General features: G+C 36.6%; 2 protein-coding genes across 5 annotated transcripts; both read left to right on the top strand.

Moving 5' to 3' along the window:
• The first annotated feature begins 1,416 nt into the window (after nt 1-1,416).
• On the top strand, nt 1,417-5,177 carry LOC18026182 (THO complex subunit 6). Of its 4 annotated transcripts, none has more exons than XM_024160393.1 (14): nt 1,417-1,609; nt 1,692-1,809; nt 2,167-2,598; nt 2,681-2,757; nt 2,831-2,876; nt 3,032-3,092; nt 3,220-3,273; nt 3,380-3,460; nt 3,563-3,602; nt 3,876-3,976; nt 4,098-4,208; nt 4,388-4,504; nt 4,775-4,906; nt 4,976-5,177. In XM_024160393.1, the coding sequence occupies exons 3-13, from the start codon at nt 2,273-2,275 to the stop codon at nt 4,862-4,864; spliced, it is 1,104 nt and encodes a 367-aa protein (XP_024016161.1). In that variant the 5' UTR covers nt 1,417-1,609; nt 1,692-1,809; nt 2,167-2,272; the 3' UTR covers nt 4,865-4,906; nt 4,976-5,177. The 4 variants fall into 4 exon arrangements, with proteins under 4 accessions (XP_024016161.1, XP_024016162.1, XP_006409058.1 ...); XM_024160394.1 differs by having other exon boundaries at nt 2,145-2,598; XM_006408995.2 differs by having other exon boundaries at nt 1,417-1,809.
• A 1,461-nt stretch (nt 5,178-6,638) lies between these two features.
• On the top strand, nt 6,639-10,444 carry LOC18026181 (diacylglycerol O-acyltransferase 1). The gene is made up of 16 exons (XM_006408994.2): nt 6,639-7,366; nt 7,501-7,581; nt 7,697-7,770; nt 7,872-7,947; nt 8,035-8,102; nt 8,196-8,319; nt 8,401-8,478; nt 8,571-8,672; nt 8,772-8,908; nt 9,058-9,139; nt 9,254-9,274; nt 9,360-9,422; nt 9,515-9,562; nt 9,683-9,745; nt 9,857-9,907; nt 10,024-10,444. The coding sequence occupies exons 1-16, from the start codon at nt 6,983-6,985 to the stop codon at nt 10,126-10,128; spliced, it is 1,557 nt and encodes a 518-aa protein (XP_006409057.1). The 5' UTR covers nt 6,639-6,982; the 3' UTR covers nt 10,129-10,444.
• The last annotated feature ends 3,264 nt before the right edge of the window (nt 10,445-13,708 follow it).

Below are 13,708 nucleotides of genomic sequence, written 5' to 3'. Positions count from 1 at the left end.
TCTCCATAATAAATTGGTTTTATGATGCGAATGTAGATGTTAAAAGCTTCAGTTTTCTTTTTTAGTTTATATAAATATATACGTACTAACCAAAAAGACGTATCGAATTGGAGTGTTACAATTTGATCTCGCATTCGCAACTCAAATGTAGAGCGAGATATCCCGCTTAACTAATTATAACAAATAAACTACATCTATTTGGTTATTGACTTATTGCATAAACAAGCACTTTATACAAATAGATTTGACAACTAAACAAATAAAAACACAATTAGCTATATACATATGTTTTAGATCTATGTTTGGGATCTTCCCAAACTAGTTAAGATCTCTAGAACACACACTGGTTATCCAATCAGAGAACAGAGGAATAAAAGTATCTTTTGCAAGGACGAATGTTAAATCGAAACGTAAGCCCAAGAAATTGATAGAAAAATGGAATTAAAAGCGAATATTACTAAATTTTGGAGTAAATTAAGTAAAGCCAAAAGATGCTAAGGGTAATGTATTGTGAATTCCTTCCTCTCACTAAATTTTATATTGTTTTGCGTTTGATTTGATTGGATTCTCTCCCTTGTTCATGTGTTTGATGCACGCAACACGCATAAGCGGTCCCCCTTAATTATATACGTTTCTCGAAACACCAACTTTTTCAAACATTCATCACTTTAATTTACGTGGTATCAATAACTAAACTACAAATAAAAAATATTTAGGTTTTTTTGAAGTGCAATGCTTGTTGTATCTTCTCTCGTCATTAAGGACGTATGCACTGGGCATATCCATACAAGAAATGAAGTAGATTCTACGAGTAACATTAACTAACTACCTGATGGTGTATATACAGTAGAAACTCTATAAATTAATACTCGATAAATTAATAAACACGATAAATTAATAATTTTTCATGGTCTCAAATTGGGCGAGTTCAAAATATGATATAACTCGATAAAATAATAAGATAATAATTTTAACAAAACTCCTATGTAAATATTTGGTCCCAGTAATATTATAAATTAATAATTACCATAAAAAAGTTTTGATATAAACATAAAAGTGAGATAATCTACTAAAAAATGAGTTTAGAGATATTTTTAATTTTATTTTAAATGAAAATCTTCTTAGAACTTATTTTTAATTTTAGAAAGATTTTTTTTAAAGATTATAATGTTTTAACAAATATTTTTAAAAATTAAGAAAAAACAAACAATATTTTTTTCTTTGAAATCTATAAATTAATAACTCTATAAATTAATAAAATATCAAAGTCCCAACATTATTAATTTATAGAGTTTTTTACTGTATATATATACTTTTACATGCATGGTTGATATGGAGTATGTATGCAAATTGTCAACACTCAAAATGGCAACGTCCAAAATTTTCATGTATCTTGCTTGATTCATTGTGGGAATGGTTCAATTGGCTAATTAATTGCTTAGGAGGTGGATTTGTAATATCACTTTTGACTTCTGAGTGATTCTTAGAGCAGCTGGAATCTCATGAGAATATCATCCGTGGGTCCAAGAGTTCGTTGTGCAATTTAACAAAATTCAAAGCCCTTTTTTCTTGACGGATCTTGCAGACGAATCTGACGAGCCCATGTTTTGTGAGTATGATCAGTGATGTGGCAAGCTATAATTCGTTCATAAATACACTCTAATTTTATCCGATTTCATTTTTTTTGCGAGACAACTACACATTCATTTCCTCTTTTCTTCATCGAGGTCTCGATTCTCAGGCGAATTCGATTCACCATCTCGTATCTAACCGATGAATCAGTTCACTATCTCCGCCGCGACGAGCAAGGTATATGTGTGTTTGGGATTTTCGTCTTCGGCTTGAATCAAATTTGGGTGAAATTAGGGTTTGTATCAATTGGGGAAAATCTGGGTTGTATTCATATGATACTCTAAAACGAGTATTAGGGTTGGAGGGGTAAAATGAAGTTGAGTCTTTCAGAATTACAAAAAAAAAATAAAAAATTGCAAAAAAACCCCTAAAAGACTCAAAGAGGGTATCAGCGTTGTAGTTGCTCTTAGGAATTGCCATCTTAAGACGTGAGGTGTTTATTGTACACCAAAACAAATAACTGCGAAATGTTAAATATAAAACTAATTTAGGGGCTAAAATATAATTAACAGAATTTCTACTCGGCCGGTTTAGGGATTTCTTCTCCTTGTTCGTCGTCATCTTCTCCAACCACTTACTGTCATCGCCGGCGTTCTGTGAAGTAATCACCTAAGTTGCGAAGTAGTAGTAGTAGAAGAAAATGTACGGAGACGCTACAAATTGGAACGAGGATGAGTATAGAGAAGCAATTCTGAAGGAACGAGAAGTACAGACACGTACCGTGTTTCGAACCGCCTGGGCTCCTCCAGCGAGGAACCCTAATCCGGATGCCTTTGTTGTCGCTTCCAGCGACGGAACCCTAGCTTTCCATTCTATGAAATCGCTTGTGTCCCAATCGGCCGGTTTTGGCTACTCGAAAGGTCAGGACGTCATGGTAGCTGAGCCTGAGGGAGTGGTTAGGGCACACGACGGACCCGCTTATGATGTCAAGTTCTATGGCGAAGAAGAAGATGCTTTGCTCCTCAGGTAAAATTTCAACATTGGTAATTCAAAGTTCGAGTAGAGAAATCAGAGGTTGATTTATGAATTGGGCGATTTCGTTCTGTAGTTGTGGTGACGATGGCAGAGTTCGAGGATGGAAATGGAAAGAAATTGCTGAATCAGATGCGTCTCTTCATTTGCAAGGTGTGTAACCATTTTTGTTGTTTTGATTCTCTCTTCGAGTTTGAAGATTGTGAGCTTTTTCTATCATCTACAGAGAATCATGCGAAGCCATTGCTTGAATTGACTAATCCACAACACAAGTGAGTCTTTTTTTCCTTTGAATCCTAAATGATCACTCTGTCTGTGTGGAAAGGTGTGAAATTTCGGTATCCATAGTAGTTTGGTTATAATTGATCCTGGTGAGACTTTATTTTTAGAAATGCATATAGTCACCATTCTTTTTCTTTCCTCATAGAGGTCCTTGGGGTGCTCTTTCACCGATGCCCGAGATCAATGCCATTTCTGTTGATTGTCAGGTTAGAATTTTTAATTCTGGTTTGATAGTTTCACTTGATGTGGTGTGTTTTTCCCCTTGAAATGTCCATCTTATTGCTTGGTTGCAGATTAACTGTACATTCGTTCCTCATTTTTCGTTTATGATAGTCAGGAAGTGTATTTACGGCGGCGGGTGATTCTTCAGCATATTGTTGGGACGTGGTATGTAGTTGATCATTGTGAATGTATATCACATGTTTTACATCAGGTGTGGTATTCAGATATCTAAACTTCCAAGAACCATTTATGTGTTTCCTGACATTTATAGGAGAGTGGTAAAATCAAAATGACCTTCAAGGGGCATTCAGACTATTTGCATTGTGTAGTTTCACGTAGTTCTGCAAGTCAGGTAATGGTGGTGTTTCGATAAATATTACAAGTGCACCTTCATATTCGTATTTGAGTTCCAGGTTTGGATTTTCTTCTGATCGTATTAAGTCTCTTGAACCAGATATTGACGGGGTCAGAGGATGGGACTGCAAGAATCTGGGGTATCTTTCTCGTGCCCGTTTTTCTTTCTGCTGTAATTTCTAGTATTATGTTTGGATCATCTCTGGTTGAAATCATCTGCGTCTTCATGTTGGTACTTGAGATCCAATGCTCCTCAGTTTTGTTGCCTGCTTCTCGAAACACAATAATAATTCATTTTGGTGATTACAACATTTTGCACTATGTTTAGTTTAGGTTCCGGTTCATGTGGTATGCTTTATTTGTCTAGGCTAAGCTTTGTACGCTCAAGGGCTTCCTTCTGTTTTGGCAACCAGATTGCAAGACAGGGAAATGCATTAAAGTAATTGGTTCGCAGGATAAAAGGTCCCGCTTTCGGATTAGTTCTATGGCTCTTGATGGAAGTGAAAGCTGGTTGGTAAGAATTAGTAAATGAATTTTCTCATTATACTTCCACAACCTGCTATTTCTTTCAAAGGGTTGTTGCCTATAATAACCGGGATTTTACTGTTATTGGTAAAATTTTCTCCTTTTTTCAGGTTTGTGGACAAGGCAAAAATTTAGCTTTATGGAATCTCCCTGCCTCGGAATGCGTATCAACAATATCCTCCCCTGCTCATGTACAGGATGTAATGTTTGATGAAAAGCAGGTAAGCAGAACAAGATGTTATTTGTAGTATCAAAACAGCTGTAATTGATAAAAATTTAGTGAATTTTATAAACTAGAAACATAGATCAACACGTAGTTTTAGTTCCGTTGTGTAGGTTGAACATTCTTTCTTTGTATATTATATGTTGTTTTATTATCTAACAAGTATCCCGCTTTCAGATTTTGACAGTAGGAGCAGAACCACTTCTAAGGCGTTTCGACTTAAATGGAGCTTTGCTTAATCAAATTCAGTGTGCTCCTAGTTCAGTATTTTCCGTTTCCTTGCATCAAGCAGGAGTATGTTTCTGATCCCTATCCCTACACGTTTTTCTTTTCTTCCCTTGTCCTATATGCGTATCTGTTTATCTCCCTAGAGTTTTATCATAATTAGTTATCTATAATCAGTATCGAATCGACTTTTATTTGATCTGCCTTGCTAAACTGATTACCAAATCCCAACAGTCGATATATCCAGAGATAACGCTATGATATGTGAATTTGTTACACGTTATGGAGTGGAAACCGAATGTTTAGCCGTTTTGATTCAATGCTTTCGTTTATTTGTAGGTAGTAGCTGTGGGAGGTTATGGAGGCCTTGTTGATGTCATCTCTCAATTTGGAAGCCATCTCTGCACATTTCGTAGCAGCTCATTGTGAAACCCCTTGCAATTTCTCGGTTTGGCCTAATAAACTACAGAGGTATTAAAAATTGGGATGCAAAAGCTTTGTATTAGTCAGAAGTTAACAACCGTTTTGTGTTTTTCTTAGGTTCTTGCCCTTGAAAAAGATTTCAAGTTTCGTTTCATAAATGTTCTCATGGTTAGGGGAACAGAAGTGTGTTGGTCCGGTTCGGCTTGATTTGACTGTAAGACTAAATAATTGAATGCCAGTATTTCAAACAACAATAGTCGTTTAGATTTATTATTTGACTACATGACTTTTTCTGTGATCAATATGCCTTAAGATTAAAGAACACATAAGCATTTAATTTAATCAATAATTAATCTTATTTTCTTCAAAAATCCATGGGAAGGAGTCAAGGACTAAGGAGGATCATCTAAATAATTTGGCAATAAGATTTTTAAAATTATATATATAAAGATATATATATCATTAGAAAAAGTAAACTTTCAAGTTTAAGAGATGAAAAAGGTGCTTGGGTCAAAAGTCGAGATTTGAACACACCAATGCATGGCATTGTGTTTCAGTCACTGACAGTAACAGTCTCTCGACCCATTATTCCCGTTCCATTGTGAATTCTTGTTTTATTTATTGCAATTCTTAAGATTCCTTTTGTATAACAGTAAAATTTCACATGATTGTGAAACCGAGTCCGTAAGATTGACTTACCTAATTATTATGTAGATTGGGAAGAGATTGCATATAACGATTGATGTACAGTATTTTGATTTGCCATTGTTATTTATGCAATAATCTTGCTAAAGAGTAATCTTGTTAAAGGATAATCTTGTGAAAGAATATCAGTGTCCCTTTCACCTAGAGCCTTTAGGTCTATGGTCCTATTTGTTTGTCTGCTGCTTGCTAGTGGTTGCGGTTGCGGCTGCAACCTCCGGTCAGACACAACAGTTGTTGTTTGTTTGGCAGATGTGCCGCTGGTTGCTATGAAACATCACTTATATATTGGTTGAGTTTTTATACCCATAAGAAATCTCTAAAAGCAACCTTAAATCGTCAAATATTCAAATATGAGGTTTTATTCACTGTTCAAATCTTCAAATTTGAGGTTTGCAGTTTTTATTTATATTTTATTCTTTACAATTATATATTTCATAAATAATTACTTTATTTTTTATGTTTATCATTTTAATCCAAACAATTATAATTTTTTATTTTATTATAAAGTTTATAATGTAATTTTAGTAAATGATACTTTTAATATATTTTTTGTTATTTATAAAGTTATATGAATTTTTATTAATAATAATTAAAAGTAAGAATTATAATGTAATATTTTAAATTTTATGATAGAAAATTTGAGGTTTTGTTTTTGGAGACAAACACCATCAAACCTTAAATTTGAAGTTTAGCCAACCTCAAATTTGAAGTTCTTTTTGGAGATGCTTTAAATAAATAAATTTTTTTTTTTTTTGTCGTATTTCCTTTGGATTACGCAATGTTGACAATATATGTATTCTAAGTATCCTCTGCTAAATTTACCTAAATTTTTGTGAAGGTTTTGATTGAAGTAGAAAAAATGTATTGCTTAAATGATTGAAAAAAATACAACACTTTGAGTATTATGGGTAGATTACTACTAAATCATTAATAACATCCTGATTAGCACAAATTGTGGTATTTTCGTGGCAATGTCATGAATATTCTCTCAGTAGAGGAGAGATTAGGCAAAAACTAATATGTTTGTATTTCTCTAAATTAATAAGAATAATACAATAACAAGAGAAATAAAAATAAAATATCTTCACCGCTTTTCAATTAATCTTCCGTCACCATTGTTGTCATCTTGCTCTTCTCTCCCTCTTGAATTTTTTTCTCCTTGGAAACCTTTGCTTCTCTTTCTAGGAAGGAGACACGATCAACCGATTTCTTAGCATCCTCGTGCAATTTCCATTTCTCTACAATCTTCCCAAAATCTACTTTTCTTTCCAATTAGATTCTGATTCTCTACGGCATCTTCTCGTCCACCCTTTCCTTTCCATTTCTTCTGCATGCTTTTCGATTTTCCTCTCTCGCCTTCTTCTTCTTCTTCCTCTTGAACAACCTACTCTTTCAAGCTGTTTCGTTGAACGCTTCGCAATGGCGATTTTGGATTCTGGAGGCGTAGTGACGCCGACGGAAAACGGTGGCGGAGAGTTTGTGGATCTCGACAGGCTTCGTCGACGGAAATCAAGATCGGATTCCAACGGACTTCTTTCTGATTTCGCATCCCGCACCGATACTGTACCGTCAGATGATGTCGGAACGCCGGCCGACGTGAGGGATCGGATTGACTCCGGTGCCGACGACGCTCAGGAAACAGCGAATTTGGCCGGGGATAACGGCGGAGATACCGATATTAGGGAAACCGGTGGAGGAGGAGCAGGAGGAAACGCCGATGTAAGGTTTACGTATCGACCGTCGGTTCCAGCTCATCGGAGGGCGAGGGAGAGTCCACTAAGCTCTGACGCAATCTTCAAACAAGTAATCGCTGATTCTACTCCTAACATATTTGGTGCTTGATACTGTTTAATGTTGGAGGAGAATTTGAAATTGAGTTCGTAGCTCAACTTGTTCTTGCATTTAGTGATCGATTTTGTGATTGTTTTCCATTGCAGAGCCATGCCGGATTATTCAACCTGTGTGTAGTAGTTCTTATTGCTGTAAACAGTAGACTCATCATCGAAAATCTGATGAAGGTTAGTTACTTCTTTCTCCTGTTGCTTGAAACTTATGAGATTATTTTGTAAAAATTTTCTGGAGCTAAGAACTTTACCAGAGATCTTACCATTGTTGTTGCTATCATTCCTGTAGTACGGTTGGTTGATCAGAACTGATTTCTGGTTTAGTTCAACATCGCTCCGAGATTGGCCGCTTTTCATGTGTTGGTAAAATGCTCTGTTCACAGTCTTTTGGATAGTGACATTCTTATACATATAATGATGATCAGTTATAGTGAATCGATTGTTCTTTAACTCTTCTGCTGCAGTCTCTCCCTTTCAGTCTTTCCTTTGGCTGCCTTTACCGTCGAGAAAATGGTACTTCAGAAATGCATATCTGAACCTGTGAGTAAACTACTGTCTAGCCATTACTGGATTGTTTACTGAAGACGAATTTGTAACTTACATAACTCTTTTCTGATAATACTGAAGGTTGCCATATTTCTTCATATTATTATCACCATGACAGAGGTCTTGTATCCAGTTTACGTCACCCTAAGGTGAGAATTAAGCTACGGTGTTTCTGATCTCAGCTTTGTGATACTCTCCTTTTAAGTTTAGTTGGCTAACCCGATGATCTTGAAAATGGACAGGTGTGATTCCGCCTTCTTATCAGGTGTCACATTGATGCTCCTCACTTGCATTGTGTGGCTAAAGTTGGTTTCTTACGCTCATACTAACTACGACATAAGAACCCTTGCCAATTCAGCTGAAAAGGTAAAAGAATCAACAAAGGGAGTATAGATTAGCCACTTGCGTTGTGTTACTATTTTAACCAGACACTGTTATAAACTTTAGGTCGATCCTGAAGTCTCCTACTACGTTAGCTTGAAGAGCTTGGCATATTTCATGGTTGCTCCTACATTGTGTTACCAGGTAATGAGATCCATCTTCTGCTAATAGCATCAAACATTCTTACACTTTGCAAAATTTTCTTGTCTAAACCTCGCGTCTTTGCTTTTTCCCAGCCGAGCTATCCACGTTCACCATGTATCCGGAAGGGTTGGGTGGCTCGTCAATTTGCAAAACTGGTTATATTCACTGGATTCATGGGATTCATAATAGAGCAAGTGCGTTTTCAACATCTTGGTTTTTATTTTTCCTTGTGAAAATCATCATTTCTGCATTGTTATCCACTTGACTTCAATTTTTCAAAACTTCTCTGGCAGTATATAAATCCCATTGTTAGAAACTCAAAGCATCCGTTGAAAGGGGATCTTCTGTACGCCATTGAAAGAGTGTTGAAGCTTTCAGTTCCAAATTTATATGTGTGGCTCTGCATGTTCTACTGCTTCTTCCACCTTTGGTATGTCGTGATCTCTTCTCTTTCGATATAAATTTCCAGAGACGAACAACAGAAAAAAGGCTATCTCATCAAGAAATTGATAGTTTTAGCTTCTCATAATCAGAGATGTAATTTCAGTATAAATTTCTTTGCATTATTCTTGTCAACAGGTTAAACATATTGGCAGAGCTCCTCTGCTTCGGGGATCGTGAATTCTACAAAGATTGGTGGAATGCAAAAAGTGTGGGAGATGTGAGTTGTTATTAATCTCGTCTTATTCAAAAAGCATATGATTTTTTATGGTCTCGTTGTTTATAGGTCAATTAACTAACCAAAATTCATGTATTCACTGTCTTCCTTTATCAGTATTGGAGAATGTGGAATATGGTATGGTTCTCTTCCTAAAACAACACCTTCTTTTCTATACAAAACATAAGAAGAGAGCTAAAAGAGATCTTGTTTTTTCTAACAGCCTGTTCATAAATGGATGGTTCGACATATATACTTCCCATGCCTGCGCAGCAAGATACCCAAAGTGAGGAAGATATGTAATAATAGTGATTTGCGTTGATCGAGTTTAATTTACTGTGGTTTATAACTTTAAACATCCACTCGTTTTTTCCCCAGGTACCCGCCATTATCATTGCTTTCTTAGTCTCTGCAGTCTTTCATGAGGTATATCTAACTCTTCTGCATTGTCTGTCTCTAGAGACATGTTATTGAAACAAAAGCTAATATTTAAAGCATTGTTCTTACTTCTTACGCACAGTCTCGTGTTTACAAATTTCCTTACAGTTATGCATCGCAGTTCCTTGCCGTCTCTTCAAGCTATGGGCTTTCTGGGGGATTATGTTTCAGGTAAAAAAAATAAAAAAATTCACAAAACTTCCGCAGTCGAGCTTCACAAACAACCTGGAAGTCTTTGTCACTTTTAATCATAATTTCTGACAATCCAATGTATTTGAGTAGGTGCCTTTGGTCTTTATCACAAACTATCTACAAGAAAGGTTTGGCTCCATGGTATGCTCTCTAGACTCGAAAGACTCGATAACTCTTCTTTTGATCCTCGCCACTTACTTCATTGATTTGTTGTTGAAATATTAAAGAAATAATCTGTTTTGGAATGTGATGATTAGGTGGGAAACATGATCTTCTGGTTCATCTTCTGCATTTTCGGACAACCGATGTGTGTGCTTCTTTATTACCACGACCTGATGAACCGCAAAGGATCGATGTCCTAAAAAACCCAACTCAAAGGACTTTCGTACGCCATTACGCCACAGATGTGTTTGATGCTAAAAAAAAAAAAAAAAAAAAAAAGGTGTTTCACCAATTGTGGATTGAAGAAGGAAAGAAAAGTAGAATTCGAGTTGTATCTGCAAAAATTTTGGTAGTGTTAAAAGACTTTGAAGAGACGAATCCTTTTGAGTTCTGTTTCTTTTTGTCTGTCACTGGATCTGCTCTTTCTCGTCTTTAACAACCCCATAAAAAAAGTAGATTGAGAAATTGGATTTTGTTATGATATAGAGAAATTTCAATGAAACTGTTGTAATAATTCTAACTGCTACAATTACCAAATACTGAGAAAATAAATAATTGAATGGGTTCCCTTTCTTTCCTTCTTTTTTTCTTTCTGTTTTTGGAAACAAAGGTAATAAAGGTATGTGTTTTTAGGTTTTACTGTTAGACCAAATCGAGTAAAAACCTTTTACTGTTAGACCAAACAAAGGTAATAAAGGTATGTGTTTTTAGGTTTTAGTAGATTTTTGAATGGGAAAAGGACAAAATGTGATAATTGCATGGGGATTGTATGAAAACAAATCAAGTTGATTGGTGGTCCCATTAGTGGGTGCCGATTTATTTTATTTTTCGCGTATTTTTCTAAATCGTGCGTATTTAAGGAGAATATTTTAATTTTGCATAAGTGTTAACACTGTTTTCCATTTAATCATTCTTCTTTCTTTTGTCAACCTTTTTTTGTTTTGGTTAATATGATGGGAAGGAAGATTGGACCAAAAGCCATGCGAATTCCATGTTCAATAGAAAAGTATTGTATTCATCAGGGAGAAATATAATTTTATGGTTGGAAGATAAGTCGAATGTGGTATAAGACTATTATTTAAAAACCAACCAAACAACACATATGTAAGTCTACCGTTGGTATATAAAATCCTATATAAAAATGTCCAAATTATAAAATACATACAAGTGGAACTTAAAAAAAAAAAAAACAAGTGCAACATTATAAAATACCTAGATAAGAAATACAAGTCAACGGTTTAAATTATAAGTATATTGAACGATGTTGAATTTTGTTTACATCATCACAAGATCATGCACCCTGATGTGTTTTTTCTCTGCCATACCATTATATGTATTCAAAGAGATCAATGTTTACATGCTGCATATTTGCAGGTTTCACTAATTCTAACTTGCAAACCTTTTTTCATTTGATCCCCTTGAAGGTGCACGATCCAAACAAAAAAAAAATATTTCTTTTTGTTGTTGTTAAAGAGCATAAAATTTCACCAAATTTTACATGTCCCAGCTCAGAGTCATGGACTATATTCCATGATTCATAATCATGTTTGAAACATGAACGATAAATTTACGTATTTTTTTTGTTAAAGAGCTTACTTGAATATAAAGAATGTTAACAGATACAATGAATCAAACAAGAACCAAAAGGAGCCTAGAAAAAGTTCAAAGCAGGAAACAGATTACAAGGATCATAAAAGGTAGAGCATGCCTATCACAACACGCTTTACCACCAACCAACCAAAAGAAGAGAAGCTGATTAAAGAGATCAGTCAATTCGGCGTCCAAAGGGCGACCAGGCCATCGCCATATTTCGAACCAATTTGAAGAAGAGCCCTGGATTTGTTCCTAAGAACAGCCAGTATTTTAAGGAGTACCTGAGAGGGTCTTAGGGAAAACCCATCATGAAAACGCCGGTTGCGCTCAGCCCATATCTCAAACATTGAGGCTTGCCATCCCTGGACCAAAGCTAGAAACTAGACCTTTGTCGTTGTCGCAGTGGGGAGCCAAAGCACGACCTCATTCCAAGATCCAGGGATGAAGGATAAGTGAAGATGAGCGAGCACCTCTCGCCAAACCTCATAGGAGTAGGTGCATTCAAAAAACAGGTGGTTTCTCGATTCAGTAGAGGAGCCACATAGCAGACAAGTGTTTTCGACATCCAAACCCCAAGCAGAAAGTCTATCCAAAGTTGGGTTTCTGTTGAGAGTAAAAAGCCAGGCCGAGAAAGCATGCTTCAGAATAGCGACCTTATGCCAGACAAGAGGAAACCAGGCGACTTGGGCTTTGCGATTCCTAATTGTATCCCAAATCTCTTTAGAGGAGAAAGAATCCTTAACTTTGCCAGCAACAATCCAAACTGGGTAATCAGTTCTGCACGATGGAATGAGCTGAGAGATGGAAGCATAAACCAGAACCTGATCATCCGATCTAGCAGGTGGCAACCTCCAACTATCTTCAACAACGAAGTCCGATACCAGAGCATCGATAGGGATTCCGATTCGGGAAGGACCTGTAGCCCCAAGAAAGTTGATTAAGGGTCCATGCGAAGTCCACGGATCCCACCAAAAGAAAGTGTCTTCACCATTACCAATCCGAATGGATAAGAATTGTAAAGCCTTCTTTCTTAGAGATAAAAGCTTCTTGAACATCCACGAGAATTTTTGGTTCTTCCCATCTAGGGACCAGAAGCTAGCCGATGAAAGGTAATGGCTCCGGATCCAAGCTACCCAAATAGAACCGCCTCTGAAGAAAAGCATCCAAATAAGCTTCAGACCGCATGTTTCATTCCAAATTAGGAGGCTTCTAAGGCCCAGTCCTCCTTCCTTCTTCGGGTGCGAAATATCAAACCAGGAAACCCTTGCACCCTTAGAATTATCTGAGGTGCCCGTCCATAAGAAAGCAGCACACATACCATTAACCTTCTTTATAATTTTCTTTGGAAGAATAAAAGCTGAGCACCAAAAATTTGTGATACCCGAGATCACAGAAACGATAAGCTGCAGCTTGCCAGCTCTGCTCAAGCACTTAGTAGACCAACCATTCAACTTCTTTTTGACTTGAGATATCAATGGGTCACAATCAGAGGTAGACAGCCGCTTTGAACACAAAGGAAGCCCTAAGTACCTCACCGGGAGAGATGAGGGGGCGAGAGAGTGCTTAATCAGGATACGGGCGAGCGCTTCATCATCCACACCAGAGCAAAACATGGAAGTCTTCTCAATATTAACTGCCAAACCGGAAATCTTTTCAAAGAGAGAAAGAACCTGAAGAACTCCATCAAGAGATTTTTCTGACCCATCCAAGAAGATAAGAAGGTCATCCGCGAAACAGAGATGGGTCAGCTGCTGAATATCACAACCGGGATGATAAGCAAAAACCCCTCCCTCTGCGGCCTGGTTCAACATGAGCGAAAGAATGTTCATAATCATGACAAATAAGGTTGGGGACAGAGGATCACCTTGTCTCAGCCCAGATTGACTTTTGAAGTACCCAGAAGTGACACCATCACTACAAGAAAGATCGGCTTTTACGTCGGCAGATATCGACGTAAAATCGACGTAAAAGAGCATTTACGTCGAATTAACGACGAATTAAAAATCGTCGTAAAATGATCGTCGTAAAACCGAAATCGTCGTAAAATCGTCGTAAAATTACCAACTCCGGAAAATCGTCGTAAAATCGTCGGGAAATATTCGTCGTAAAAGCGTCGTAAATTTTCCAACGGATGTACAACGAAAAAATTCCATCATAAAAACGACGTAAAATCGATGTAAAATTACA

This window comes from Eutrema salsugineum, unplaced genomic scaffold, assembly GCF_000478725.1.
Source record: "Eutrema salsugineum unplaced genomic scaffold, Eutsalg1_0 scaffold_11, whole genome shotgun sequence".
In the NCBI taxonomy this organism is placed as follows: domain Eukaryota; kingdom Viridiplantae; phylum Streptophyta; class Magnoliopsida; order Brassicales; family Brassicaceae; genus Eutrema; species Eutrema salsugineum.
The sequence above is the reverse complement of the archived record's forward strand: the minus strand, read 5'-3'. Positions and strand labels throughout refer to the sequence as shown.

Excerpts from the sequence above, each read along its gene's own strand:
- LOC18026182 (XM_024160393.1), top strand. The coding sequence starts at position 2,273 with ATGTACGGAGACGCTACAAATTGGAACGAGGATGAGTATAGAGAAGCA. Across the intron at positions 3,093-3,219 it reads CCATTTCTGTTGATTGTCAG|TCAGGAAGTGTATTTACGGC; the intron begins GTTAGAATTTTT and ends CGTTTATGATAG. Across the intron at positions 3,274-3,379 it reads CAGCATATTGTTGGGACGTG|GAGAGTGGTAAAATCAAAAT; the intron begins GTATGTAGTTGA and ends TGACATTTATAG.
- LOC18026181 (XM_006408994.2), top strand. The coding sequence starts at position 6,983 with ATGGCGATTTTGGATTCTGGAGGCGTAGTGACGCCGACGGAAAACGGT. Across the intron at positions 7,771-7,871 it reads TGGCCGCTTTTCATGTGTTG|TCTCTCCCTTTCAGTCTTTC; the intron begins GTAAAATGCTCT and ends CTTCTGCTGCAG. Across the intron at positions 9,275-9,359 it reads ATTGGAGAATGTGGAATATG|CCTGTTCATAAATGGATGGT; the intron begins GTATGGTTCTCT and ends TTTTTCTAACAG.